Here is a 26,547-nt window from a genome sequence, read left to right as displayed (position 1 = left end):
CTGTCCCAAAGGGCGCCCAGACACAAGTCTTCCATGGTGACATTTCTTATCTGGGCCAGAGTTGACAGTGGACATGGGGAGGCATGAGATGAGCCAGCTTCCATGTGGCAGGCAAGAGGCACAACACAGACCCCTTTCCTGAAAGGTCCCTGCAGTCCCAGGGCACACACAGAGGTGACATCAGCTGAAGCTTGTGAGTTGTCCCCCATGGCCTGACTTGAACACTCTGCCTCCAGCCCTGGATTCAACAACGAGCTGCGATGAAATCAGAGATTCCTGCACTTGTGGGCAAGAGGAAAGGGACTTCTGTGGGACAAGCTCTGTCGGCAGGACAGACCACAGGGCCTGGGCTACCAGGCAGGCTGGAAGGGACATTCTGCCCCAGGGAGAGAGGCAGAGGGTTCAGGCAGCACAGAAGCTTGCCAGAGACACCTGCTGAAGTGGCTGAGGTTGGGATCTGCTCCTTAGTCATCTCCCAAACTCAGCTGAGAGAGGTGACACACGAGGACGGCCATCCCCATGCACACCAGAGTACATGCCAGTATTTTATCCCAAGAGGATGTGGGGCTGTAGAGTCTGTAACTCAGCTCTTCCTGAGCCCAGCTGTAGGCCAGGAGGAGCCCAACTCCACAACAGAGATGCCTGACCCAGCACACAGAGAAAGGTGAGAACGGAAGAGTTGCTTCCAGCCTCACTGCAGAGAAACATCTGCTTATCTCCAATGGGAGGCACCAGGATGTGCAGAGCAGCTCTGATGGCCAGTGCTGTGATGGGCCGAGCAGGCGCAGAAGAGGCAGGAGCAGCTGGTGACCACCTGGTGATACCACTAACACAGCAAGGCACTGCTGGCATTTACTGAGGAAGTGCCTTACTGTGCTGAGGGTGTGCAGTAACAGGCCAACACAATCCCAGACAGCCTCCTTGTGGGATGCAGGAATAGCTTCAATCCCTTCAACAGCTCTAGCAAAGTCAATTGATACTGAGGCACAGTGATGCTGGGCCCAGGAAGATTCCTGAAGGGCAGCCCCATGATGGAAAAGTTGCACAGTGCCCAAGACATTGCAGGTTACAATCTGGTGTTCAAAGAAACCTTTATGCCAAACTACCTGATTTGCCTCCATCTTGCAGGTTCCTGAGTCCACCTTGACCCAAGAGTTTGGAGATGATCTCATTTTTGACCAGTCCCTCTCCTGTGCAAGGTGCTAAGGATGAAGGCAATACCTTCCCATCTGGTTCTCTCATCTTCCCTGCTTCCCAAAACCAACCAAAACCATTGCAACACTGCCTGCCAGCAATCTGTCTCTAAGGCAAGATAACCACATGGGACAGAGGGACACAGAGAAGCAGGGTGGGAGGGGAGAGAATTGATGCTGGAAGCAAAGACGTGAGGCTGGCCCATTGCACTTTGTCAGCCTTTCCTCAAATAGCTCCCAACTCCCAGCCACAGTGGCACAACCCCCGGGTGCCTGCCCTAAAAAGGCAAGAGAATTAGGACTTACCCTCATAGGACAGCACGTGGCCTTTCTTCCCTTCGTAGATGACATGTCCTTTGGGCACGGCATCCTCCCTCGCCTTCTCTGCTCTGCTGGGGCTGTCTTCTCCGATTATCCTGGTAATGGTTCCTTTGTACAGCACTTCTGCCGGGGTGCCCTTGGAAAGCCACCAAGATCCATATTTAACAGTGTCACAAGCAATTAAGCAAGCGCGCGCAGGGACAGGCTGTTCCCCACGGGAGGCTGAGCGGAGGGAGCACACCCGGCCTCCGCTTCCTGGCGCAGCCAACAGCGAGGGACTTGCAGCTTAATTATTGATGAGGACGATAACGAGGAGTGGTAAAAAGGTACGTGATCTGTGCGAGGCTGCTGGGAAGAGGTGGGGGATGAGCACAGCACAGACCTCCAGAACAGCAACTCTCTCACCCTGCATGTTTTGGAGAAAGCTACCTGGCTTGTTTCCCTTCCCAAGGTTTGGTTGCCCTCCTAGGGACACCTTGGTGACAGCAGGGACTGCTTGGGTGTTAGCTTTTCCCCTGCAGCCTATTTCCCCAGCCTGGCACAGGAGCCACAGAGATGTCCTGCCCACCCAGGCAGATCTGCTGGCAGCAGTGTGACCTTCAGCGAGCTGCCTGTGGCAGCTGGCAGCGCGCCCGGGCGAGATGGCAGCAACAAAACCGGTCCCAGAGCAGGTTGGGGAGCGAAGGCTGCCTTAGCTCTCCAACGGGAACAGCATCACACTCCTCACACAAACCGGTGTGAACAAAATCTCTTCTTCCCCCAGGCACACACAGACACAACTTTCAGCCACCTGCCTCCGGAATTCCCTTCAAAACACAGAGAGCTGGATGTCCTTGAAGAGTTGCTGGTGATTAACACCCCTCTGCCATTGTAACCTGTTGGTGCCAACTGGGAACAGCCACCATGGGGTGATGGGCCCTCTCTCCATCTCTGGAAAGGTACAGCGATGCTGTTAGTGAAGTTCTTGACTGACCCCTGCCTACTCTGCTCATTTGACCCCAGTAATGCCTGGGACTGATGTGCCCCTGGGGAAAACCTGAGGGATGTGATGCACCAGGCAGCTTTGCTGGTGCTTGAAGGTTGTGCCATGTAGGCTATTTCCCCACCACTGCTTGGGAATGTCCCTGCTCTGTACCAAGCCCTCAGAGCACCAGCAGTCCCCAAAACCCTGCCACAGCTGGGGGCTGGTGTGCCAGCATGCAGGTTCAGTGCTCCGGTCATTCACCCTCATGGTGCACCTGGGAATGGCTCTCCCTGCCCCAGGTAAGTCACCTCCCTGCTGTAGATGTGCTCCAAGGTGATGTGAAAGCAAGTGATGACAGATGGCTTCAGAGCAGAGAGCACATATTCAAGATCTGCCTCCTGTGAACTGGATGACTAATCTGAGATCAAATATCAGCTCTGGTACAGGGAGCTGCTGCTGGAACAGGGGGCTCATTCCCAACAGGAGCAAAGAGATGCAGGGTCCTGAGCCAGCAGGAGAGGTATGCAATGCTCTGGGTCAGCGCTTGGTACTTTAATCCCAAGCAAGACAAAGGAATCTGGACGGACTCATTTGCTGGATGCAAACTAAGTGTCTCAACAGACTCTGCTCATGTCCTGAATGGGCACATGGTGCTCAAGACCCTTCATGCCCACCCACTGCTGCCCATAGCTGCTGCAGCAGCATCTCAGAGGATGGAGCAAGGATTTGCTCTGATGGGTTATTTACAGCCCCCAAGCACCTGCTCCTGGCAGCTGCTGGACACAGGGCACCAGGCAAGCTAAGCCTCTGCTCTGGGCCAGGATTCAGGATCAGGTCCCCAGGGCCAAAGGGAACACGATCATCCTCCTTGAAAGAGGCAGGCAAAAATCTGAGCCTGAGTGGCCTTAAATATCTGAATGATGGCCAGATAAAATCCCTATGGGAAGCAGATATTTTTTTTTAAATGCTCTCCGCTCTGTTACCAGATGAGCAATAACTCACACTGCAAGGAACTATCGCCCGCTTGCCAGCTGCTCTTCTGAAGATGGATGGTGGAGATTAAGGCCAAAGTATCTTCCTGCTGAAGAGCCCTTGGGCAGGACCCCCAGTGCAGCACGCTCAGCGCTGGCAGGAGTCCTCACTACCTTATGTGCCCCTCACAGTCGACTCCCTCCTCCAATGGGCCTGGGCCCTCCACCCATCTCCTCCTCTGCTGCGCTACACTTCCTTGCCCTGGCAAGATGATTTTCCCAGAGCCATTTAAAGCTGCTTTTGCCTCTGTTCTTGACAGATACAAAAACCAAAGCAGGGTTTAAATGTGCTGCAAAGCTGCATCACTGCTAGTCAGGCTCTGCTCTTCTGCAGTCTCAGCTCATGGGACATGGCTCATGCCATCCCAAGCAGAGGCTGTTTGCAGACCTCTCTGAGGGGCTCCATGGGGTGGAGCACCACAGACCCTCTGCACAGTGCTGTGTCCCACACTCGATGCACCCTGCAAGTCCCTGGTGCCCCCATCCAGCACCACAAGCTGCAGCCACCAACACCCATGACGCAAAACCCACTGGAGACAAGGGACCTACATGTGTGATGGACCCTCTGTAGGTGATGGGCGACTCCGGAGGGGGTCTGGATGTGGGTGTTCCCTTGGTGATGCTCCCTCCAGAGGCAGAACTGAGGGAAGTACCTGTAGGACACAAAGACAGTGAGCTGGGGGGCTGGATTTGCTGTTCGGCAAGCTGTGGTACCAGAGGGGCACCCTCCAAGAGATGTCAACATTCAATCCTATGCCTTGCAGAGGCCTCTATACCTAGTCCCCTGAGAGACTCAGCCCTGTGGGTGTGGGGTGGGGAGGTGAAAAAAGGTATTTTGAGACTATCAGAGCCCTGTGCCTTTGGGGAGGGCCCAGGCAGATTTATGAGCCTGGGAGAAAGCACAGCCTGTCTCAGCCTCTCCTGATGTGATCAGAGCAGATCTGTGGTGAGATGCAGATCAGGGTGGCTTGAGTTCATTCACACAGATCTGTTCTGGGCTGGAGCCAGCCCACTGCACTCAGGCTCCTGACAGCTTTACTGGGAGGGTTGTCACAAACCAGAATATGCACTACAAAGCAATGCCTTGGCATTTATTTTCTTTTGCCTGGCTAATGGGGAAAGAAACCTGGGAGGGCTGTATTTAAAGAAAATGTGGTTCTTGCCCAGCTGCAGCATCAATGGTGAAGAGCATGAAAACACCAATTAATGGAATTTAAACAGGTATTGCTTTGTATTAAGCAACAGATTTTTGTGTGGTCCTTGAACACAAAACTTGCACCAGAATCAAGACTCAAGGCCCTGATTTGAGGAAACAGAGAAAAGGGGCAAAGAGACCCCTTGGGCGGAGGACAGTCCAAGAAATCAAACACAAGATAACCAGGCAGCTGCAGCAGCGTGGCATCCACCAGGCTTGGCAGTGCCTGCATCCCTCCCCTTCTGCAGCCAGGATGAGACACGCGCCTCCCACTTTGGGTCCTCACCCCGCAGGATAGAGCCCTCCTGGGATGGCTGTAGAACCAGACTTTCTGGCTGGCTGGCCTGGCTTCTAGGAGAAAGTTGTTCCTGCTTTACTCCAGGAAAAGGCACTGGAAAATAATGACCACATATCAGCATAGGTACACGATATGGGGCCACAGCCCTTGGGTGCTTCAGGTTTTTAATCCTGCCAGCCCCAAGCTGGCACCTTTGCCATCCCTAGGGTGGCGAACACAACTGCTGGTGAGCAAGTCAGATCCTTTGCCCTGGCAAAGGCAATGCCCACACTGGGACTGGAGCTGACACTGAAAATTCTGTGCTGGTTTGTAACAGGTCACACACACAGTGGGAAATGGAGCCTCTATCCTTCCTCCCCAGGCTTGATCCCTCACCCATCTCCTCCTGCTGTTAAGAAAAGCTTCCAAATCTGCAGACTAAACACTTTCTTTGTTCACTTCAGGCCATTTACTCTTTATCCTACCAGCCTGGGGAGCAACAATATATTTCCTTCCTTCGATCACAGTATTAGCTGGAGGGTATTTATAGGCTGGGATGCATCCCTGACCGAGTTGTTGCTTTCGTATACTGCACAAATTTAGTTCCCTATGTCTCTTCTCTCCTGATGGACTAATCCTTTCATCCTCTTAGCAGTTCTCTCTGTGCTCCCTTGCTGTGTTCTGTACTCCTCCTTTCTCCTATGCTCTGGCAAGCTCATTCCCTGCTGCTCTCAGAGCATGAGAGAAACAACTCGCCTCCCAGTTCCTTACCCAGTTTCTTGGGATCCATGGTCAGTGGCAGGCCCATAGTGATGGAGCCGACGGGAACCTTGGCATGCTCAGAGCTGTAGGGTGTGTGGAGCTGGATGGGCATTCCCTGTGGGGCAAGAGAAGAGGTCAGGAGCGATTGCTGGTCCTTGCAAGGTGTCTCTACCGCTCATACCCAACACCCTACCTGGGAAATGGATCCGACGGGTCTCTCCAGTACAGAAGGGTGCTTGGTGGAGGAGATGAGGGGAGGAGGGTTGGAGATGCTGGCCAGTCTCTGCAGACCAGAGCGAGAGCTCTCATGCAGGTTTAGGGGGATGGGGTGTCCTGTGAGGAAAACACAAATGTTAGCAAGACCAAGGGCAGGCAGAGCAGCTGCAGCTATCAGAGAGGAAAGGGGCATGGGAGGGAACAGGGACTGGATGCAGTCCGTGAACTGGCTGGCTGTGAGTCTGCACAAGGCTCCAAGTCACAAGATCATTTTGGAAAGGACTGGAATATTTTAAATTATTGCCTGTCCCCTCTGCAGCCAGAGGATGTGCTGTGCCCCGTTCGTCTGTCTTCCAGTCGGAGAGGGGCAGTGCAGCGAGGGATAAAACCTGCCTGACTTTGCACCCACACTGCTCTGTGACAAAACATGTCACTAAACCTGCCCCAGCCAGACCTGGGAGACCCAGCTGACAACCCGTGGACCTTCAAGAGCTGAGCCTGTGACAATGGCTGCAATCACAGCCTCTGCACTCACTCTCAGGTCAGACAGAGGACAGCACACACCACATAGCCAGTGGGTTTTACTTGCCTGGTGGATTGTACTGGAACAAGTGGGGCTCGGCCTGGGGAGAGGTTTTGATCACATCCCGTGGGTAGGGCAGGACAGGGGGCCAGCATGATGCAGCCATCGACTCTGCACTCAGCTTCTGAGCCTCAGCGATGGAGGAGAAATGCATGGACTTTTCTGCAAGGGACACAAAAAGAAACCAGCTCAGTCAGTGGCCCCCATGGGCAAGTGGTCTCTGCAAGCATGGGCAGGGAAGCCAGACCCAGCTCCAAGCACAGGTAGTGGTTTCAGAGGGCACCAGTTCTCACGTGACAACATAGTCCCCACTGTGCAGCAGGGCACAAGGGTGCCTACAGAGCCCCAGGCCACTGCCAGGGACCGGTGCGTAGTGGCACACCGGGAACAAACTCATCCCCACATCACATCTTGACATGAAAGCCCAGCTGCTCTTAAAGGGTGGCTGCTGGCTATAAATCATTTGTGGACAGAAGCAGACAGAAATAATGGCATCAGCTTCTTGGACAGCAAGGGAGTAACATGCTGATGTTCTCTGAACATCTGGGACAACCACACTGCCTCATACTGTCAAAGACAAACAAAAATGAAGATGGACTCCGTGGACAACCAAGCGAGGGTGGCTCGCTGGTCCTCTGTGAGGCACAGGGGCTGGGAGTAGAAAAGCTTCCTGAAACTACTTGGCTCAGGGCATCCTGGATGACAGGCTGCGTTCACCCTGGCTATAAAAAGGCTGATTGGAGGCCAAGAAGAGCTTAATGATGGAGGAACGGTGCTGGGGATGCCCAAACCCTGCCGTGTGCTGAAGGATGCCGGGGAAAAGAGAGGCTTCATCTGCACCAGCTCAATGCCAAGTGCATCCTCACGCTTTGCTAAGCAGACAGATGAGACAGCCTTTTCTGGATGGATTAGAGGCATGTTTGGTAGGATTTGCTTGTAATCAATAAACACTTAATTTTGCACTGCCCTTCTTCTCCAGATCCACCTGTGTAATGTCCACATTGACCAGAAATTAGAAACTGGGCAGTAAACAATAGCAATCACAAATGAACTCAGCCTTCAACCATCAATTTTTGATAAAAATAGATGCCTGAATCCTGCTAAGCCTAATAATAGGGCAAGTAGATTATCAGAGGCCCAATTTAATGAGGCTTTACTGCATTATCGTTATTAATGCTCAGTGTACTCAGAAGCTGGGAGATTATTCTTGTCCCCTTCGGTGAGAGAAGAAATCGATTCTGGGCACACAGAGGTGTGCAGGAGCTTACACCTCTGCAGCCTGGTGGGGCTGGACCTTGGCTGGAGCCTCTTCTCTCCCCATGCTGGATCCCAGAGAGGATCCGTTCATCCTGCCAGTGCAGGAGAATCCAGACACGTCCTTCATGCTGACAGTGAGTCCTTGGCATGTTCACACTCTCTGATCTTCTTCCCTTCAGCTTAGCCCTGCTCAGCTCTGCTCATGTGGGGATGAACAGCGCTGGGATGTCCTGGCTGAAGATGCTCCCTGACGCCAAGGCACTGTCAGCCAAGGCTCTGTGCACCCTGAATGGCTCTTGGAGAGCCCCATCCTCCTCCCCTCCCCGTGGGAGCTGTCCCCTCCCCTGCATGCCTCTCCAGCCTGTGAAATGTGGCCAGTTCCTAATTGCCCCCACATTAGAGGGTGACTATAACTCAGCCAGCTTTTGATAAAATAGCACTTACACGGGGAAGAGAGAGTTCCTATTACCGTTTATCAAGTCCCTGGAATGGGAGCGAAGGAGTCAGAGTTTATATGATCCATCATCCAAATTAATGCTCTTGGCTCCCCATCGCCTACAAAGGCCAAATGAAACACAACTAAATCAACACAAAACATACTGCTGGAGTTCAAACTGCCGTGCGATAACCAAAGATATGCCCGACGGCAACTCGGCAATGGGAGAAGGGATCCGTCTGCCTGTCGGTGAGATCCAGGCAGGGCTGCTTGCCTCTGCCCAGCCTCGTGATTAGCAGCTTCTCTTGGAAGACAGGGAAGGGAGGGCAGTGCTCAGGAAGGTACGGCTGCCTGGCCGCCCTCCAAGCCGATACGGCCCCAGCCAGCGGCTGCGAGGCAGCCAACGCCTCGGCCAGGATGTGTGCAAGACTTGGCTTTGAAGCGAATCCAGAGCTGTGTGAAGGATGTTGATCTCTGGAACGGTTGCAGGAGTTCAAGCTCTCTTATTGAGCAGTGAGGAATGGGAGTACCTGCTCTGGTGGAGCTGGCCCCTTGCTGGGGGCTGGCACAGGGCTGCTCTCCTGAAGGCTCTGCAGGCTGTGCTGGACTCTCCCCTTTAACTTGAGGCCCAAGTGGCAGCATGATGACTGCAGTCTGGATGCTTGCCACTTCACTAGGACGCCTTGGAGAGCAAGGGTGGGAAGGGATGTACGCACATTTGCCAGGACTATCTGGCTATCTCCTTTCTAACCCCTGACCCACAGCTGGGATGTGTTCCAAGAGGCAGAGACAGCACTGAGTCCATACTCATACTGAAATCAGAGCTTTGGGGGAGTTATTTCTCCCTTTGAGGTGACTCATCACAAAGCTGCTGGTTTTGAAAGGGGAAGTACATTCCCATCACAAACAGAGAAGACCACCCTATGACTCCCTGGGATCCAAGTGCACCCCAGACCCACTGTGGCACCCAGCACACATGCACAGCCACACAGAGCTTGGAGAGCACAAAGCTGGAGCCCAAGTCCTGCCGAGATGTTTGCAGGGTACAGGGAGGCGTAATTAATTTCATTAACATGGAAGATTCAGAGCACTACAGAGGAGAATAAAGTGCTTCATATCATTAGTGCTCTGCAGAGAACAAAGCAACAAAAGATCCACCTGGATAACAGATTTAATAATGGTGCCAGCAGGTCACAGAATGGCATGGTTGACACCAAACCCTAATCCCTGCTTTGTACCTCACACACACTAATCTGCCTCATCTCCTCATCCTCCTCCATTCATGAGGAAGCCGGAAATGCAGCACTGGGACACCGGTGATGCAGAGCTCTGGGTTGGAGTGCTGGCTATGGCATCCAGCTCAGCAAGCATCAGATCCACAAAGGATTACTGCACAGGAGGTCAAACCTGATTACCTGCCACTGAGGGGGAAAAGCTGGAGGGAACTGTTCCTCCTAGGCAGCAAACAGGAACAGCCCAGGATGAGAACAACTGGAAATGGAATTTCATGGGTGTAAACACCATGACTTCAGGGAAACTCCCTTTCCTTCAAGGTAAGCAGTCACCTTCCTTACTTACATGCAAAACATTCTGGAGGTGTGATGCAGACATGGTGCTATTTATTGTTTGAAAAAAATGTGGACAAGGGGCAGCAACCACCTCTCCCTCCAAGCACATCCTTTTGTCCAGAGGGACCTGACCTGGGCCACAACACAAAGAGCAGGCTGCTACAATCCTGGCTGCCAGAGGATGAACTAGTGCAGTGATTTTCTGGCAAAGATCACCCACCCAAGTCCAGTGCAGATTTGACTCATCAACACAGTCTTATCCATCTTCCTCTTCCCTGCACAAGCAGGAAATTTTTGCAGCTGCACCCACCCTTGTGCAGGATCCAGCACTGGGGGACAACACACCCACCCAAACCGACTTCCCTGCTCCTGTCAGTGCCACTGGTGACAGCATCTCATCCTCCCACAAAACCAAACCACAAGCTGCCTATGAAGGGCAGAGACACAGACGCTGAACTGGAATAGACTCTGACACTCATATTAAAAACACATTTAGAGGATGGTCTCATCAGGACTTCCCGTCTCTCCTCAACCTTGATACCCAGGTGCTCAAGCTAATAATGCTTCAGATGCTCCACGGTGGGAAACTCTGAATTGCTCATTAGGCAGCCAAACCACATCAGAGCTATTCCGGGGAGAAAGCACTGGGAATCTTTACAGGAACCTTTGGACTCCAAGTCACAGTATTAGCATTGATTTTAAATGAAATAATGGTCCCTGCTGTGCATTAAAAGCATTCTTTATAGAAAGCCAGCAAGGTAGAAAAGAGCCATTGTACCCAGAGCCTTGGCATGCCTCCAGGCCCCTCTGCTCTCCAGTGAATGGCAGAGACGCTAATAAAGGCAATCTTCACCTCCTTGGCGCTCCACACTGCCTGGTGTTTGCTGTAGGCTCAATGAGACATGATGTACTGTCTAATGAACATGGGAAATTAGCCATGCCTCTCTTGTCCTGCCTCAAGATGCTATTAAAGAGCTTTCAAGTGTCGACGAAAGCTTTCACCTAAGAGGAGGAACCTGCCGGCTGTGTACAGCTGCACACCACCGGGCATTTCTGTGCGGACAAACAGGCACCGACACACACACCGCCCTACCTTCCTTGTCACCAACAGCGGGGCTCCGGCTCTTCCCCCTGGGACTGCTGCTGGGCTGCTGCTGCTCCTTCTCAGGCTGCTGCTGCTGCTGGGACTGCGAGAGCTTGCTCGGGGGCATGTCCTCACGGGCAGACTCGTGGGCTTTTGTGATCTGCTGCTGATAGAGAGCCAAGGCGTGGGGAGGCACCTGAGGCTTCACGCTTCCACTCTGCAATATCCCCTCTGAGAAACCTTCGGAAATCTGCAAAGCAGTAAGAATTGGTGACACTTGTCATGTGCTGTTGACATCCATAATAGTCTTGAAGAACCAAGATGTTACAAGAAGCCCCTGTCCCACACTATCATAGCAAGTCTTGGCAGGACAACTAGGGGCTTCAAAGCTCACCAGCCATACAAGATCAAAAAAGCCCGTGACAGACAGTATCAGTCCCTATGCTGGTGACACTACAGGAGAGACTGAGAGTTGTTAAACCTCTAATCTATAGTTATGTGTTTGTAGCTTTGGTCAGAAGTTACACTACAGCAGCCACATCTTAAGCTGTAACATAAGAAACTGGAAATGCATCAGGATGCTCCCTGAGCCTCCAAACCCCAAAGCAGGGATTTCCTGCCTGCCCACCTGGTGTTGCTGCTCCTCTGGTGCTGACCCCTGAAATACCAGGATGCTTTTTGTCACAGCCCAAGCCACTGCACCAGGAGGGATCATTAGCCTTGAAGAATAACATTTTTTCAATTCATGACTACTGGACAGCCAAAAAAGGGAGACCAAGCAAAGCTTCCGGGTGAAGAAGAGTGTATGTGCTTCTTAGGTGGCATCCTTCAAGCACATGAGATGAAATGCAGGGCTGGGAAGGTGCACTCTCACTTTTTAAAGCAATGGGAGGCAGTAGTCATGTGGTAACAAGAAGCTTTTTCTGTCCAGACCTCCCACGACTTTCTGATAAAAGAGCTCAAGAGACATCCAAACGCTGCTGGCAGAGCTGCTCCAACAGCTGGGAACACACTCTGCACAGGGAGCACCTTGCCTGCCTGGGGGCTTGCACCACCCAAGCACTGCTCTCAATGCACCAGAGGCCATCCCTAGAGATAAGCACATCCTTCCAGCCCTGACGAACACCACGCAGTCTAAGGGAAGAGCATGCACAAGCCACTGTGCTGCCAGTCCTGGCCCTCTCTGGTGGGGTACTCACGATGGGAGGGATGGCAGCAGCTCGCTGCTTCAGCTGCTTCAGGTCCAGTGGCTTCTGCGGCGAGGAGTTAAGCCTGGTGTCACTGGTGGTGTTGAGCAGGCTGGGCCGGGGGGACAGCAACCTGGAACCAACACATGCATGTCAGCTGGGCAATGCCATGGACACACTCCACGTCCCACCCCATACCCGGCACCCCTGTTTTATGCTGCTGAACCTAGAGAACACCCTCTGCATCAGAGAGGAGTGTGCTGGACCACTGTTTGCTGCTGGGAATCTGGGCTCAAAGACAATGCCCATAGGACTCCATGCTCAAATTAGATCATCTGCTCAAGAGGCTCTCAACCCCCTCTCCCCTCAATCCCACATGATTCTTAGCAAATATACTGTTGTCTAGAAAAAACCTGAGGGATAACTGGAGCCTGGAGTTGGGCATTATGGAGCAGGGTGACCAGTTCGGATTTCAACTGGGCATCATGTTACCTTCCAGAGCTCACATGTGGTGCTTGCCCAGAGCTGGGGACTGGCCTCACACTCCTCTTCAAGGACTGTCTTTTATCAAGGTGCTAAAGCCAGGGCAAGCCGCCATATGCAGGTAGCTGGGGCACTCAGGTCTCTTGAAAGAGGTTGGATTCGGATGGGATTTGGTGCTCAGCAGCCCAGCAGCTGTGCAGCCCTGCACTCTCAACACTTGCTCTTCCCCTTGGCTGTTTAGAGCTGCCTGGTAGACACTCAGCCAGCTGTTCAGAGTCCATCTGCAAACACAGTGGGCATCTCCATGGTGCCACCAAAATGGGGTGGGAATGAGGCGTGCAAAGCCCACGGGTCAAACCAGCGGTCTCATGCTGAGACTCCAGGGGACCACATCTCTCCTGACCATCTCTGCTTTCTCTCTCTCCTGACTTCAATTTGTTGAAGCCAGTACATAGTTTTCAAGTTTTACAGCTTGATTTGTTTATTTTAGCTGTTATTTTAGTGTTCTCTTCAGCCTATAAATTTCAAGGTCATTCCATGCTCACCCTTGGATGAATAAACAAGCGTGGCGGGGCCATGTGTGAGGAATAAATTTACCATGGTGCTGGGACTGCCCTGGTCCTTGCTCTGCACAGTGCCTGGCACCAGAGAGGAAGGGGATCCACCTCCACACCAGGCCCAGAGTGCTCTGGCTAGGCACCCAGGGGAAACCAGGACAGGGCAGCAAATTTCAGCTTCTCCCCAAATAATCCCAATGATGTCTGTCCACGGAGCCACCTGGGTGTTGTGAAGCCACACCATGGGGGACATAAAGCTCCTGGAAGGGTACAGTGCCCCAAAGTCTGCTGAGACACATGGCTGGGGACAAGGGCACCCAGCACTTGTCCCTGAGACCTTCTTCATGCCATGCTGAGCTGAGGCACAGCCCCCCCAGCAGCTGCTTTGTGCACTCATTGGTGCTTGCAGAGATGTATTTAAGCACCCTTAAGAGTCCCTTAAGCACCCTCAAGATCCTCAGGTTTCCTGAAGCCCTCCAGGATCCTGATGCTTAGGAAGCCGAAGTCAGTATTAAATTAATCAATATGCAAATTGCCTAATTTATTACATCGCTCCCAGCAGATCTTGTGCTGGACAATAGCACATCTGTTGGATGCTTTGTCCGGGATATAAACAACTGTATATAAACAACTCTCAGAATCTTGTATCCCCTTGCCTCCAACCTGGGGTGATGGGAAAAGGGTTTGAGCAGGAAGGGGTACCAGCACACCCATGGCTCTGCTTGAGTGGTGTGGAAGTGTCCCCTCCCAGGCATGAAGCTTAGTGGATGACCAAGACACTGCATTCCCCAAACTCTTTCTGCCATGGAGATGAGGACTAGTTTAAGTTCCAGATGAGCCATGACACATGACCCAGTCAAATATGACTCCATGCACTGCTAGTGGTTGTGCAAAGGCAATGGCAACCAGGTATCTTCCCAATGCGCTTCCCCAAGCCAGGGCCGTGGCACCAACATGGTGTTGGTCAAGCGGAGTCCCTGCACCTACGGCTGAGCCAGCAATGGGACATGCAGCCTGGAGGTGGCTCAGTGCAAGTGTTTACAGACAAGAGTCTCCTCTCTGCGCTGCAGGTCTGCAGTGGTGGTTGTGCATGGCCTCCCTCACACGTTCCCATCAGGCATGACCTCCCACTGAACCACATCCTGGCCGAGCTAGCAGGAGCCCTCCTACAGCACTAGTGCATGGAACCACAGATAACCAGCTGCCTTCTTCAGCTTCCACAAGTTACGGCTGCGCCTCCTCAATCCTGGATGTGTCTTTGCTAGTGTGAACTGCAGGAGGACCCAAAAAAAGGCTGCCCTTACCCTGCACCCTTCCCCTCTCACCACAGGGACACCCCAGCCACCCTCTGTCCTGTTCTGAGAGATGCCGGGGACAGCTTGATGCTTTCACAAGCACAGGGAAGAGCACCCACGCCCCGCCGGTGCTGGGTGGGCGGGCGAGCATCGGGTGATGCGGTGATGGGGCGGCTCACGCGGCATCGCGGCAGCCTGGTCCTGCTCAGCGCGAGTCACGCTGCGGCAGCGGGGCTGCGGGAACTCGGCCCACAGGAAAGGCAAGGGGGCAATGCTAGAGCTGGGAAGGGCATGGTGGTGCCAAAAACTTTGAGCCAGCTGTATTGCTTCTGGGTTGGGAAGTGCCTGGTGCCGGTGTCAGCTGCAGCATTCCCGTGCTGGCAGGCTCTGCTATCACCTGCATCTCATCACCACACTGGATAAGAGGAGTGGCCCAGGAGCCTGTTTAATATTCCTGGAAGCTGGTAACCGTTTGACAGGCGAGATAGGTGCTGACTCAGCGAGGATGAAAAAGTTGGGATGGAAAAGCTGTTCGCAGGACGACTTGCTCCTTTGCTCCTGGGAAGTCAGGACAAGCTGCTGCTGTCCTGCTTTCAGTTGCATGAATGTTAAGCTGCAGGAGAACAGCCCCACTGGCCTCACTCTCGCTTGCTGAGAGGTTTTCTCCTGTCTGGGAAGGAGGAGAGGGTGGGGAGGGGTGGTGCTGGACTCTGGCCATTGCTGGAGTGTAGCTCCACAGCCAAGAGGCCTCAGCCCTGCCACGAGGCCGGGGCCAGCAGCATCCACACCACCCCTCGGAATTGTCAGTGCTGCTTCCAGATGCTTGGCAGCGAGAGGGGCTGCTCTCCTGGGGCAGCCAGTGTGGAGGATGCTCTCACATCAATAGCACTCACCCACTGGCTCCTGCATCACTCACACGGGAGGTACATAGGCCATTCAGAGTGGTGGGATGCACACCAAACTCATCCCATTGCTTTGCTTGGTTGTTTTTTAAATAATCCTGCCCAGACTGACAGTACCCATCTCACTACCAAATTGCCTCCTGAGAGCTCATGGGAGGGATGTTGGATGCAGAATGCTGGATGTGGGACGCTGGATGTGGGATGCCAGCCTCCAGTCCCAGCCTAGCTCTGAGGTGGGAGCTGGGCTGTTGTCCCTACATGCAATGGCAGGGCAGACACAGGAGTCCTACCTGACTTAAGAGCCATTAGAAAATTCAGTGCTACGAGGACATGTGTATTCATATGTATTCTTTAAAAAACAGAAAACCCTCTCTCCATTTGTGAGGCTCTTGGGTGGGGAGTGCTCTGTGGGAAAAGCTGGGAGGAGAGCAGGATGTTTCTCCAAGGAGGAGGCCAGTGTTTCTCCTCCCTGTCCCAAGAGCCATCCATGAGGGGTTTGAGGCGACCTTGGCTGCCAGCCCCAGGGGTGGGTGGAGCATTTGGGACCACAGTGGCTCAGGTAAAGATATCCTGTCACGGCCCCAGTAAAGTTCACACAGCCCACATCATTCCCCTGTCTCCACAGCCAGGATGGATAATTTGTCCCTACGGATCCAAGCAGCATCTCTGCCACGGGAACAACTTGCCCCCTCTCCGCACATCCCCGATGTGACTTTTCTCTTGCCAGCGCCAACTCAGATTGAAACCATTTCCAGTCCTGGATGCTGGCAAACCAGCACAACTCCACTGTCCCCAGGGGCACATCCCGCTCCACTGCGTCACCCAGAAGGGCAGCTGTCACCAGCAGACACAGTGGCTATGCACCCAACATCTGCCCACAGCCACACCCCAGTAACACCTGTACATTAGGACATCAGACTGCCTGTTGTGCCACAGCCGCTTGGGAAGTGATGGCCAAAGGGCTGGGGGCACATGAGGACACAGCCGGGAAGTTCCTGTGCCTGAGGGAGTGCCTGAGCAGTGATATTCCCAAGGAAGAGCTTACAAAGGCACACATGGACACTGCAGCATGCAATGGAGATGCTCATCTGGCCCTCAAGCTGTTCACTTGCTCCCCTCTCTCCCAGCTCCTACCTGCTCTTGTCCACAGCATCCTGCTCGTCCATCTCGTCCGCGCTGCAGGTCGCACTGGAGTCGCTGTCAGGGTTCACCCCGGGGCCTTTACTGCCCTTATGGCTCTCCTTTTTCTCGGCCTTCGGTGTACCCTCTGTCCCCGCTGTCCCTGCGCTGCTGACGCCGCTTTCCACCTTCTTGTCATTCCCCTTGTCCTTCTCCTGGCTCTCTTCGCTTTCCTCCTTCTTCACCTCGCTCTTGCAGGGCTCCTCACTCACCTCCTCCGGCTCCTCCGTTTTCACCACGTCCACCACCAGGTCCTCCGGCACCTTCTCCTCGGTGCTGGGCGGCTCAGGAGCTGCCTCTGGCGGGGGGCTGGTGGCAGGAGTGGGGTTGGCAGGGGGAGCAGGGGGAGCGTCAGGGGGTGTTGGAGTCTCTTCCCACTTGACTGCTGGTTCTGCAGCGGTGTCACCTCCCGGCCCGGGTGGTGCCTTGGCCCCGTTTTCGCCTCCTTCTTTGGCTTCAGGCCTCGGCGAGGGAATGCTCTCAGTGTCAGAGCTGTTATTTACTGCAGCTGAGAAAAGGGAAGAAATAAAAATAAGGATCAGCCTGAGATTCTTGCTTCCCATATCGCTGCTTCCACCCCCTCCCTTGGGAAGAGAACGCCCTCGTTCCTCTGAGGGGGAGATGATCCCAGGGCTGGGAGAGCTGTGTTGGGATTCCCAGATCCACAGCCTTAATTATTAAGCAAAGGGATGTTCTGGGGTTCCCTCTGTTTGTCCAGCATGATTGTTAACCCCCACTCAAATACAAAACCACACGTCTGAAGACTGAGCATCTGGGAAGCTGGATTTTAAGGGAAAACCCTGGCTGCTGCCTGGACTTGCAGGACAAGATCTGCTCCCTCTTCCCCCTCTCACCCGTAGCTCAGGATCAGCTCTGCTGCCTCAGGACCAGGCACTTTGCTGGCACTCTGCTTACGTTGCCCATATCCCTGGCTCTGCCACCCCTGGGGCAGCTGGGATCATCCCTCAACACCACACGTGTTTGTTGTTGTCTAAGTCGCTGGTGGCAGAAGAAAGGAGGTCAGGGTCAGCAAAAGCAAAGCGCTGGCAGTGCTGCAGGACAGGTTAATTATTACATGGGAACGATCATTCTCAAATCTACCACCAGCGGCTTGATGAGAGCTGGAAGCACAAGCATCCGAGCACCACTCAGAGTTTAGTGCTGCCAAGAGATTGTTTCTACAGCTGCTCCCTCCAAGCCTCTGCTGGACAAACAAGGTCAGGGCCAGGAGCACCAGGAGATTTCCATGGTCCCATCCCAGCATGACCCCACCGGGGAGGGCTCTCAGGCTGATGCCCAAAGGCTTCCTCATGTGCATTCCTTCACTCGCCTCTCTCCACAGCGGCACAGACAGCTCAGCGCTGGTGAGATGAGCAGCACAGAGGGACTGTGTCCTAAGAGCCACGCATTGGAGCACATCCTTCCTTCCTTAATGTGAAATCATGCCACACTTAATCAGGAATCTCAGCCTTCTCTAACGTTCCTCACCAGCAATTCAAGAAATGAAGTGTCCTGCCTCCCACCCAGGACAAGGTTCACAGCATGTTTGGCCAAACTCTTCTCAACTGCCACCTGATGTTACTCTGAGTACCATGCCGAGACATCCAATAGTGGCTCATCCCAAGCTCAACTAAGCTTTAAACTCTAGTGCACTCCCTCCAGATGCTGAATCCATAGTCTACACCATAACCACTACACCAAGTTCTTTCCTCTGTACCTAGATGGCCACAAGGCCCCTGCAACAAGAAGATATTGCCTGAGCGTTCCCAAATAGCATTCCCGAATGTCCCCCTGGAGCCACTGGCCATCTCCTGCATAACACCATCCTGGCACTTCTATGCCCATTACATTTCATCCCCTCTGCTCATGCCTTTCCACAGCTCTGCAGACAACCACAGCAGCAGAACAAGAGCCAATGCTGGGAGCGTAAGGCTCAGGAGCATGTCAAGAGATTCATCTCTAATCTCAAAATCATGTTGTTTCCTCTCAGGCACTCTTACAAAGAGCAACAACCACCTTTTACTTTGCTCCTGTGAGTCACATATCACCTGGCACAAAGGTTTACCTGGAATCTGCCTTGTAATGAGTCACTTGCAATGACAATTTCAAAAGATTTCCCATTTCAAGTCCCATTAGCTGGGTGCTAAGGCCAGAAACCAGCATGGTGCCATAGTGCTGGTTAAGTTACTAAATTACTTTGACAGAAGTCAAATGGGCTGTTGTTGGAAAATTGTGCACATTTTCTCCAAACTGCCCCGCTTTCTAAGCGATAAATAGGTGAAAATTGTCACTTTCAAGTTGATTCCTTTCTTTGGTATGGCTGGGAGGGAGGAAAAGGCTACCTTAAAAGGGAAAGAAAGAGGAAAAGACCCACCATGATACATCAGCCTTGCTGGTGGGAGACCACAGCTTCCCCTGCCTTTGCTGCAGGGCTGGGCTCTGGAAACTCCCTGACCAGGGAAGCAGCAATGACCTGAAGGGATGGGTTCATGCAAACCCTGGTGAGTTATCCCTCCTTGAGCTCATAATAAGCTCAGTGAAAGCCCACAGTTGTGGCTATCTAACCCTGTTGAGACAGCAGCAAAGGGACTGTAGAGAAAAACACCAAGAAATGTGATTTACAAGAGGCCCTTGGAAGCTGGGTGCTCCTTGGAGAGCACGCTAAGGGAAATCAGAAACCAAAGGGCTCCCAAAAATAGCCCTCTGTCCAGACAGACATGGGAGGAAGGCAGTGATCCAGGGCACTCCTTGCAAGCGTGAAATCCAGAGGCATCCAAAATGCCACGAGCGCCTTGGGCTGTGAGACACCATCACCTCGGTGTGACTTTGGGGTGACAGACATGACCCCCTGTGAGTGGTGACATTTGCAGCTCCAAAGAGACCGCGCGTGATGCCTCTGCTGTGACCAGGCGGCAAAGCCAGGAAAGCTGAGCACATTCCTCCACCACAGCCCCCAACCAGCCTCACCTTCCGCCTCCTCTGCCATCTCCTCCTCATTGCCGCTCGTCCCTGACACCTCCATCTCCTCGTCCTCAGTTGCAGGAGGGAAGGCGGTTTCTTCGTTTTGAACTGCAGCACCTTTTTTCTTTTTCCTCTTGGCGTTCCTTTCTTTCTCCTGGGGAAGAGGAAGAGGATGGTGAGAAGTAAAGCCCATAGGGAGCCACGTGGGAACAGAGACTACCACTCCTGCCCAAAGGGCCAAGAGGGATGGTCACACCACCAGACACCCCCTGCCTTGGGCAAACCCTCTGAGTATGAGTCTTTGGGACCAGACTTATCTGCTGAAAGACCAGCAGTGTGGTGTCACCTGGCCAAAAAATTCTGTGAGCCTGGCTGCACATGGAGCTCCAGCCTCAGGCAGCATCAAGACTCCAAAGGAAGGATGGCACAGACATGTGGACAAGGAACCAGCATGCAGAGATCACCAGTGCAGAGTTGACAAGAGCTCGGGGGTCCCGTGTCTAGTCATTACGCATGTGTGACATACCAGTCCTGTGCATTTCCAGGCTCTACATTCAGCTACACATACACATGTGGCTGTGACTTGACGCTCATCTGCAGATAACAAAGCTGATGCCCCAGATAGGGCCCAGCCAACACTTCCACACACCAGCTTTCATGACCCCTTTGGCAGGTCCTGCCAAAGGACTTTGACTTCCCTGCTAGGGCCAGCTGTCACCAGCAGACAGTGGGGATGCTCTGTGCGTCACAGCATCCCAAAGGTGAGCTGCCTGGTGGCCTGTCCTGCCCCAAGACAGCCCTGTCCTCATTTGTTGGGGCACGTGCCACAGCCATGAGGGTGCGGGCAGCTGCTCCCTCCTGCAGACCTAAAGGAAAAGTCTCGGCTTTGCTATTGTTTCCTGCTCTTGTTGCTTGAGTAAATATTACCAGTAGGAACAGGCTCATCATCTCCGGCTCTCCCTGCAAACCCCACATGAGTGACGTGTGTAGGACGTTTATTTACATGGATGAAAAGATAAAGCCGTGGTGGAAATGTTAACTTTGCTGCTGGATCTCTGTGCTGGGAAGAGCTGGTCCCTCCTTCCCCCCACTCCCAACTTTTCAGTCCTTTAGAAAACTTCCAGATAAAACAAACAAATACAACTGCTTTTTGCTTGGAAACGCTGCTTGCTCAAAATCTATTTTTATCAAACTGGGCAAGAGAGAGGGAAAAAAAGGCACTTGAGAACAGTCTCTTTGCAGGCGTGGAGCAGTGCAAGAAAGGCTGGGCCCTGTGGTTCCCTTGCCCCATCTCGGCACTGCCGGCCATGCCCCGGTGCTGCCGGTGTTCGCGCCTCTGCCACAGCAGCGATTCAGCAACCACACACTTCTGTGTGGAGCAGCAGTTCCCCATCACGCTAATGCAGTGACAAAGCGCCGACGTTACTATGGCAAAGACTTCTCTGCCTCTTACTCACGGGTCCATGACTCAGCCGCGGGCAGGAGCAGGCTCCTCGCTGGGAATTAGCTGGGAACCAGACTCTGCCTCAGCACCCTACTTGGCCAGAGCCTGGGGCTGGCAACTGCTGGCAGAGTGGAGCAGTGAGCAGCCCCGAGGCCACTGTGGATCCCTCTCCCAGCAGACCCCACTGCTGGTATTTAGGCAGAATGATGTGCAATCCAGGCAACAGATCTTGCGTACATCTAGAGATACATTCAAGCCCACCACTTTGCCTCTTATCATGCTGACAGCTCCAAATCCCTTGTGTAGTCTTGCTCCCAGCACCCTGTCAAGGAAGGAGTCCCATCCTGCCCTGTCTCCACAAGCAGCCCCAGGGCCCCCATGGCTGACACATGATCCTAGCCACAGCTGTGGTGGACATGAAAGAGTCTCCATGAGCCATGCCTGGGACCAGGTGTCTACCATCATCACAATGTACTTTTAATTCAAGAGATTGCCAGCAAGGCCATGGGAAGGTGCAAGGACCATTTGCTATGGACACTCTGATGTTCATTTTGTGGCTCTCTACCTGCCACCAGGTATTTCTTCAGGAGCATTTAGGACTTGGTGCCACTTCTGCCTCGCCAGGAGTGCTGTGCAGTGAGGACACCAAACCCTCCATGAGGTGTGACTCCATGCATCCTCCTTCATGATGTCTTTCTGTACTATCCTAACAAATTCAGCCTCTCCCTGCACTCACCACTTGACAGGGCAGCAACCGCTCAAACAGCTTCCAAATTCTGCTGCCAACAGGGAGCTACCATGATGGGAACCTCCCATCAGCCTCAGCCTGTCCAAAGAGCAGGACCAGGTCAGTCCCAGACTGGTATCCCACAACAATGTGTGTTTCCAATCATGTCTGGACTAGGTCTAACCACGGACTGACTCCCATGCTCTGCTCTGTGAGCAGTCAGCAGTGACGGGAAGGGGTAGAGTTGTGAGTCTGCAGGAAGAACCTCTCTGTCACTGCAGTGAAGAGGGTCTCAGTTCCCCATTCTGAGAGCAAGGGTCTGCACCAAGGCAAGACAGACACATTCATTCCTCAGAAGCACAGGCCACCAGGATGTGCTCCCAAAGCAGTTTTGCTGTGCAAAGCCAGCAACACACAAAAAATGCAAGGAATTAAAGAAATGCTGCTCAGAGGAGGTCCAGAAGATTGGTTCTCCAAGCAGGACCAGCCCCAGCCCAGGGGAAAACTTGCCCCTCTTCCTTGCATAAGCCAAAACAAGCCCCAGCAGACACTAGCCCAAAGTGACAACCACACTGCAGAGAGGTCCCAGTGAAGACAGTGCCTAGTCTCCAGCCACTAACAGAAAGAACAGCTCTGAGAACACCATGTATCCTAATACCCTGCTTTCCTTAAATGCTGAGATTAGTGAGTGAGTGTGCAGAAGGTCAAGGCTAAGTGACGCTGATGCCTGGGACACATCTGAGCCATGTGGCAACAAACCAAGCCAAAACACACAGCAGGGCAGATAAAGCAAAGCCTCAAGGTGGCCTGACCCTGCCCCAGCAGTAACAGGTTGCCTGTGCCATGGTGAGGCTGGCTGGCAGGGACACTCCAAGCCATGGCTGTCTGCTTCCCATCCCACACCTGTCACTGCTGCCGGCCCGTCCCCACAGCTCCTCTGGGTCACCTGCACACCGTGGAAACCTATCTGGAAGAGGAGGCTACAATATCAACAAACCCCATTTGGGAAATGAATGAGATCTACTAATGACGTTTACTCTCATTAAGCAAGAGGAGGAAAAGCAGAGCCACTGGACCTCCCCGCACATGATCAGCAATACCTGGTGGTGATGAGGTCAGGGAATAATCCATGGATGGCATGGCAAAACTAAGTGATGCCACACTGCCTCACCACGTGCTTCCTCCGCAGAGGTCACGGCTGAACTGGATATAGGATGAGATTTGGAAGCTCACTTTGCTTGGAAATATATTTAGGAGTCAGGAAAGAAGGTCTATAGCAATTTAATCTCAGTTGTTCTTTTATTTTATTCAGCTTTCTGGCATCTGCTGTTGCCACAAAACAATAGAGTACAATAAATAACAGCTGAATGTTCATTGTTCTTCTCCATGACCGAATCCCACAGCCTTCAATGCTCGAAAAATAAAATGATGATGCTGATATAAACTGCAAGTGAGAGTGAGCAATTAGACTGGAGAAGTCTAGCGGCTGCCTTGGAGGGACGGATGCAGGGAAAAATGTGGTTCTGCAGAAAAACACTTCCGTGATATAATTTCTGCAACATTAGGGAGCAGAGTAAATTAATACACACCGGCTCCACTGCCAGGAAAGCTGTATGATCTTATTTCAGATTCTCCCCAGTAATGAACAATGATATCTTTCTAATGTAACTTTTTATATTCAGAGGGCTTGATGCACATTTCATTCCAGTCTTTACATGGGTCTGGGGGTCTTTTATATAGTTTGTTTGCTTTGTTTCTAAAAACAATTCGATGAAACATGGGAACACAGGAGTGTCTCTGTGCATAGAGAATTAATAAAAAAGAAGCGCCGATGTCTTCTCTTTCTCTCATTCCTATAGACTGACTAGGATATTAAATTCCTGAGTGAGTCATTGAATGTTTTCCTGTCTTTCTTTTTACTCTTGCTGTAATAGCTTGCTTGGAGAGATTCCTGCATTGAACATTGTCCTTTGCATTTTCAAAGCACCCCTTGGGGGTTTAGCCATGTGAATTCTATTAGCCAGAAACTGGGAACCCCAGGATACTCTACAAATGAAATAATTATAATCTTTAGTGGTTCTTAGCAGTCCGAGCCATCTCCAGAACACCAAACAAGCCCCACTTCACTCACACCCTGCACTGCATACCAGAAGAGAAGCCGCATTAGCCCCTTCTGATGGGGAAACTTAGGCATAGAGAGTTGTGGGCCTCCACTCACAGCCCTGAGGACAACCAATACCCATGTCCTTGGGTTACCCAAAATCCCTGAATTTCTTTGGGGCAAACCAGCAATTTACCAGGTAACTGCAGGACCTGCAAGGCACAGAGTCGTGTGGCCCAGCTGGGCTCTCGGCTCACAAGGGTGGAACAGCACCACCTCACCAGAGAAAGAAGTATTTGCACAGCCAGGACCGAGCTCACATCCTGGCCAATACACCACAGCCCTGCTCCTCCTCCTGTTCCTTATCTCTCCTCTGAGAGGGGAGATACCAGCCATGCATACCAGCCATGCTCCAAACATCCAGGCATCTCCCACACAGCAGCTCTGCCTCATCCAGACCTCCCAGAGACAGATGGGTGGACAACCCTTTCCTGCACCACTCTGCAGTCCCCACAGCTTTCACTCAAGAGCATATGTGGGCTGGGCTGGGGCTCTCACCATTTTCAGTTTGTGCTGCTGCAGGATCTCATCCAGGTTCTGCCTCTTCTTGTAGTTGAAGTAGAAGTTTTTGCACTGTGACACGGTCTTGGAGCCCACCATCCTGGCAATGGCCGACCAGTTCCTCCCATGCTCAAGGAGACCTGTGGTTGGAGGAAGAAAGAAGAGTTTAACACCAGAAGCGCTCGCACAAGGGCAGCATTATCCACGCAGGATGGGAAACATCCTCCGTGCAAGCCAAACTCCACAGGAACAATATGGTCACCAGCACCTGTCTGAATGGCTTCTAGGCCAGGGGATGACCTATGAGAGGCTGTTTTTCTTTCCAAGGGGAAAAAAGGCACTATGCTGGCCGTCTCTGGAACAAAATACGTCCCACAAGCAAGTCTCGGCTAGCCACTGGGCAGTCACGAGGATGAGCAGTGCTTCCTTCCCTTTGGGACGGCTGCAGGAGGTGTTGGCATGTCCAGGAGAACTTGGGACAGCTGCTCTCAGTCCCCACCATGAAGCAAAGAATCTTCCCACACTCCTGTTCTCCACTGACGATTTCCAAAGATGTGACAAGGCAGTTCATGGGGTTGGAGCATACAGCCCTGTTATGGATGGGAAGGGAGAGCCTAGGCAGGTTAAGTGTCATCATTCTGGCAGAGAAGCCCAGGTAATGTCCCTGGCTGGGAAGAGGCGTGCCGAGGGATTAGTGCTGATCACAGGCTCATGAGCAAAGGCAGCTTCCCAGGTCAGGCATCATGCCAAGGGCTGGCAATCCTGGCCAGATGGTGCCACCCGAGCACAGGGCTCCTGCCAGTGCTGGGGCAACCCAGCAGGGTGGAGGAGGAAGAGGAGGAGGAAGAAACCAGTCAGCACTCTGTGTCCTTGTGGTCTCTGCAGGGCTGTCTGGGCACTCCTGGTCCTGTAGCTGTAGGCAGGAGTCACAACCACAACCCAGGGATGGGTGCAGTGGCACCATGGTCCCTCCACCACAGGCTCTTGGAGGTGACCTGGGAAAGGACCATGCAGGCTTCCTGGGAAAAAATGCTTCACTGCCAGCAATTATTCCTGGTGTGCAGCTGGTCCTTCCTGTGGTGTCTGGTGGGGCTGGAGCTGCCACCAGCCTGTGGGACACTGCTGGCCTGGCTGGCTCCTGGCCAACAGCCCTCCCAGCTCTCCCCTGCACCTTGTGAGAACACAGGACGCAGAAAGAGACTGTGAGCCAAGGCACACTGTACTACCACAAAAGGTGACTTAAAGAAGAAAACCATGAGGGAATGAACCTGCTAAGAGCATCTTCCTGCTTTGTTGGGAGATTTTCTGCCCAGAAACCACCAACCGCAGAGCCTAGGAACAGACACTGACCACTGGGTCCATACCCAAACCCTTCCCTGGCTGCTCTGATGCCACGGGGCTCAGGACCACAGTAAGTCCCACACTGGAGCTCCTGTGTGTGGCTCTGTTTGTGCCTGGGAATGTGGTAGCTGTGCCCTAGCCCTGCTGCCAGACTCCAGCCGAGTTGCTGCCATGTGTCACTTCTGAGCCCCAGACTGGACCTAGGTGCCAGCCCAATCTCCGCTTCAGCCCAAAAACAAACCTTGGGGATGGACTGATCCCAGAGCAGCCACACGCAATCAGGCCCAAGGGGTGCACTTCTGGCCAGGATCTGTGCCGTGCCCCTTGCACAGCGTGGAGGTTAAGGACATGGCTGCACTGAATGGATGGGACCATATTCCCACAGGAAAGATGAAACCCACCTCCCTGCTTCCCAGGGCCTGGAGAAAACCAGCAATACCCAGCACAGCAAGAGTTAACATCAAGCCAGTGCCTGTATCCTGCCTGTCCCAGCACCAGGCTTATCAAATTGCATGTACAAGGCATCACATGCGCTGAGCACCAGAAGGGCCCTGGCAAGCCAAGACACAAGTTTGAGCTTTAACTCTGCAACTCCCAGCCTCACTCAGCCAAACCCACGACCTCTGTCACCTCACTGGTGAGCTGGGACTTCTTGAAAATAATAATAGATTTAAAAAAATCACATCCGGCCACCAACTGTGAGGTAACAAGCGGGGCAGGAGTCCTCCCCCCACTGCTGCTGAATGCTGCAGGGCAAAACAGGACAGTCCCCTGTGTCACAACCCATCCCCTCTGACACAACCCCCTACTGCCATCCAAAGCAAACAAGCGGCTCTGTCCCTCTGCTCATCACTGCGCTGGTGGCCCGGCACCAAGTGTGACAGCCGGGGCCAAGGCTGATGGCTGTGCTTCGGGCAAAGCC

General features: G+C 53.0%; 1 protein-coding gene across 15 annotated transcripts in view; it reads right to left on the bottom strand.

The window, feature by feature from the left end:
* The window catches only part of NCOR2 (nuclear receptor corepressor 2), a 232,456-nt gene that overhangs the window by 20,852 nt on the left and 185,057 nt on the right, over nt 1-26,547 (bottom strand). For 13 of the 15 annotated variants that reach the window (XM_071571895.1, XM_071571904.1, XM_071571906.1 and 10 more), the window contains 11 exons: nt 24,282-24,424; nt 19,458-19,605; nt 16,446-16,998; nt 12,087-12,207; nt 10,897-11,137; nt 6,549-6,704; nt 5,937-6,076; nt 5,753-5,858; nt 4,991-5,095; nt 4,059-4,162; nt 1,500-1,650 (listed from right to left, as the gene is read on the bottom strand). In XM_071571895.1, the coding sequence (XP_071427996.1) occupies nt 1,500-1,650; nt 4,059-4,162; nt 4,991-5,095; nt 5,753-5,858; nt 5,937-6,076; nt 6,549-6,704; nt 10,897-11,137; nt 12,087-12,207; nt 16,446-16,998; nt 19,458-19,605; nt 24,282-24,424 (1,968 nt within the window). The remainder of the gene's footprint in view (nt 1-1,499; nt 1,651-4,058; nt 4,163-4,990; nt 5,096-5,752; nt 5,859-5,936; nt 6,077-6,548; nt 6,705-10,896; nt 11,138-12,086; nt 12,208-16,445; nt 16,999-19,457; nt 19,606-24,281; nt 24,425-26,547) is intronic. The other 2 variants (XM_071571903.1, XM_071571910.1) reach the window with 1 other exon arrangement.

This window comes from Pithys albifrons, chromosome 17 (assembly GCF_047495875.1).
Source record: "Pithys albifrons albifrons isolate INPA30051 chromosome 17, PitAlb_v1, whole genome shotgun sequence".
NCBI classification, from domain to species: Eukaryota; Metazoa; Chordata; class Aves; order Passeriformes; family Thamnophilidae; genus Pithys; species Pithys albifrons.
The sequence above is the reverse complement of the archived record's forward strand: the minus strand, read 5'-3'. Positions and strand labels throughout refer to the sequence as shown.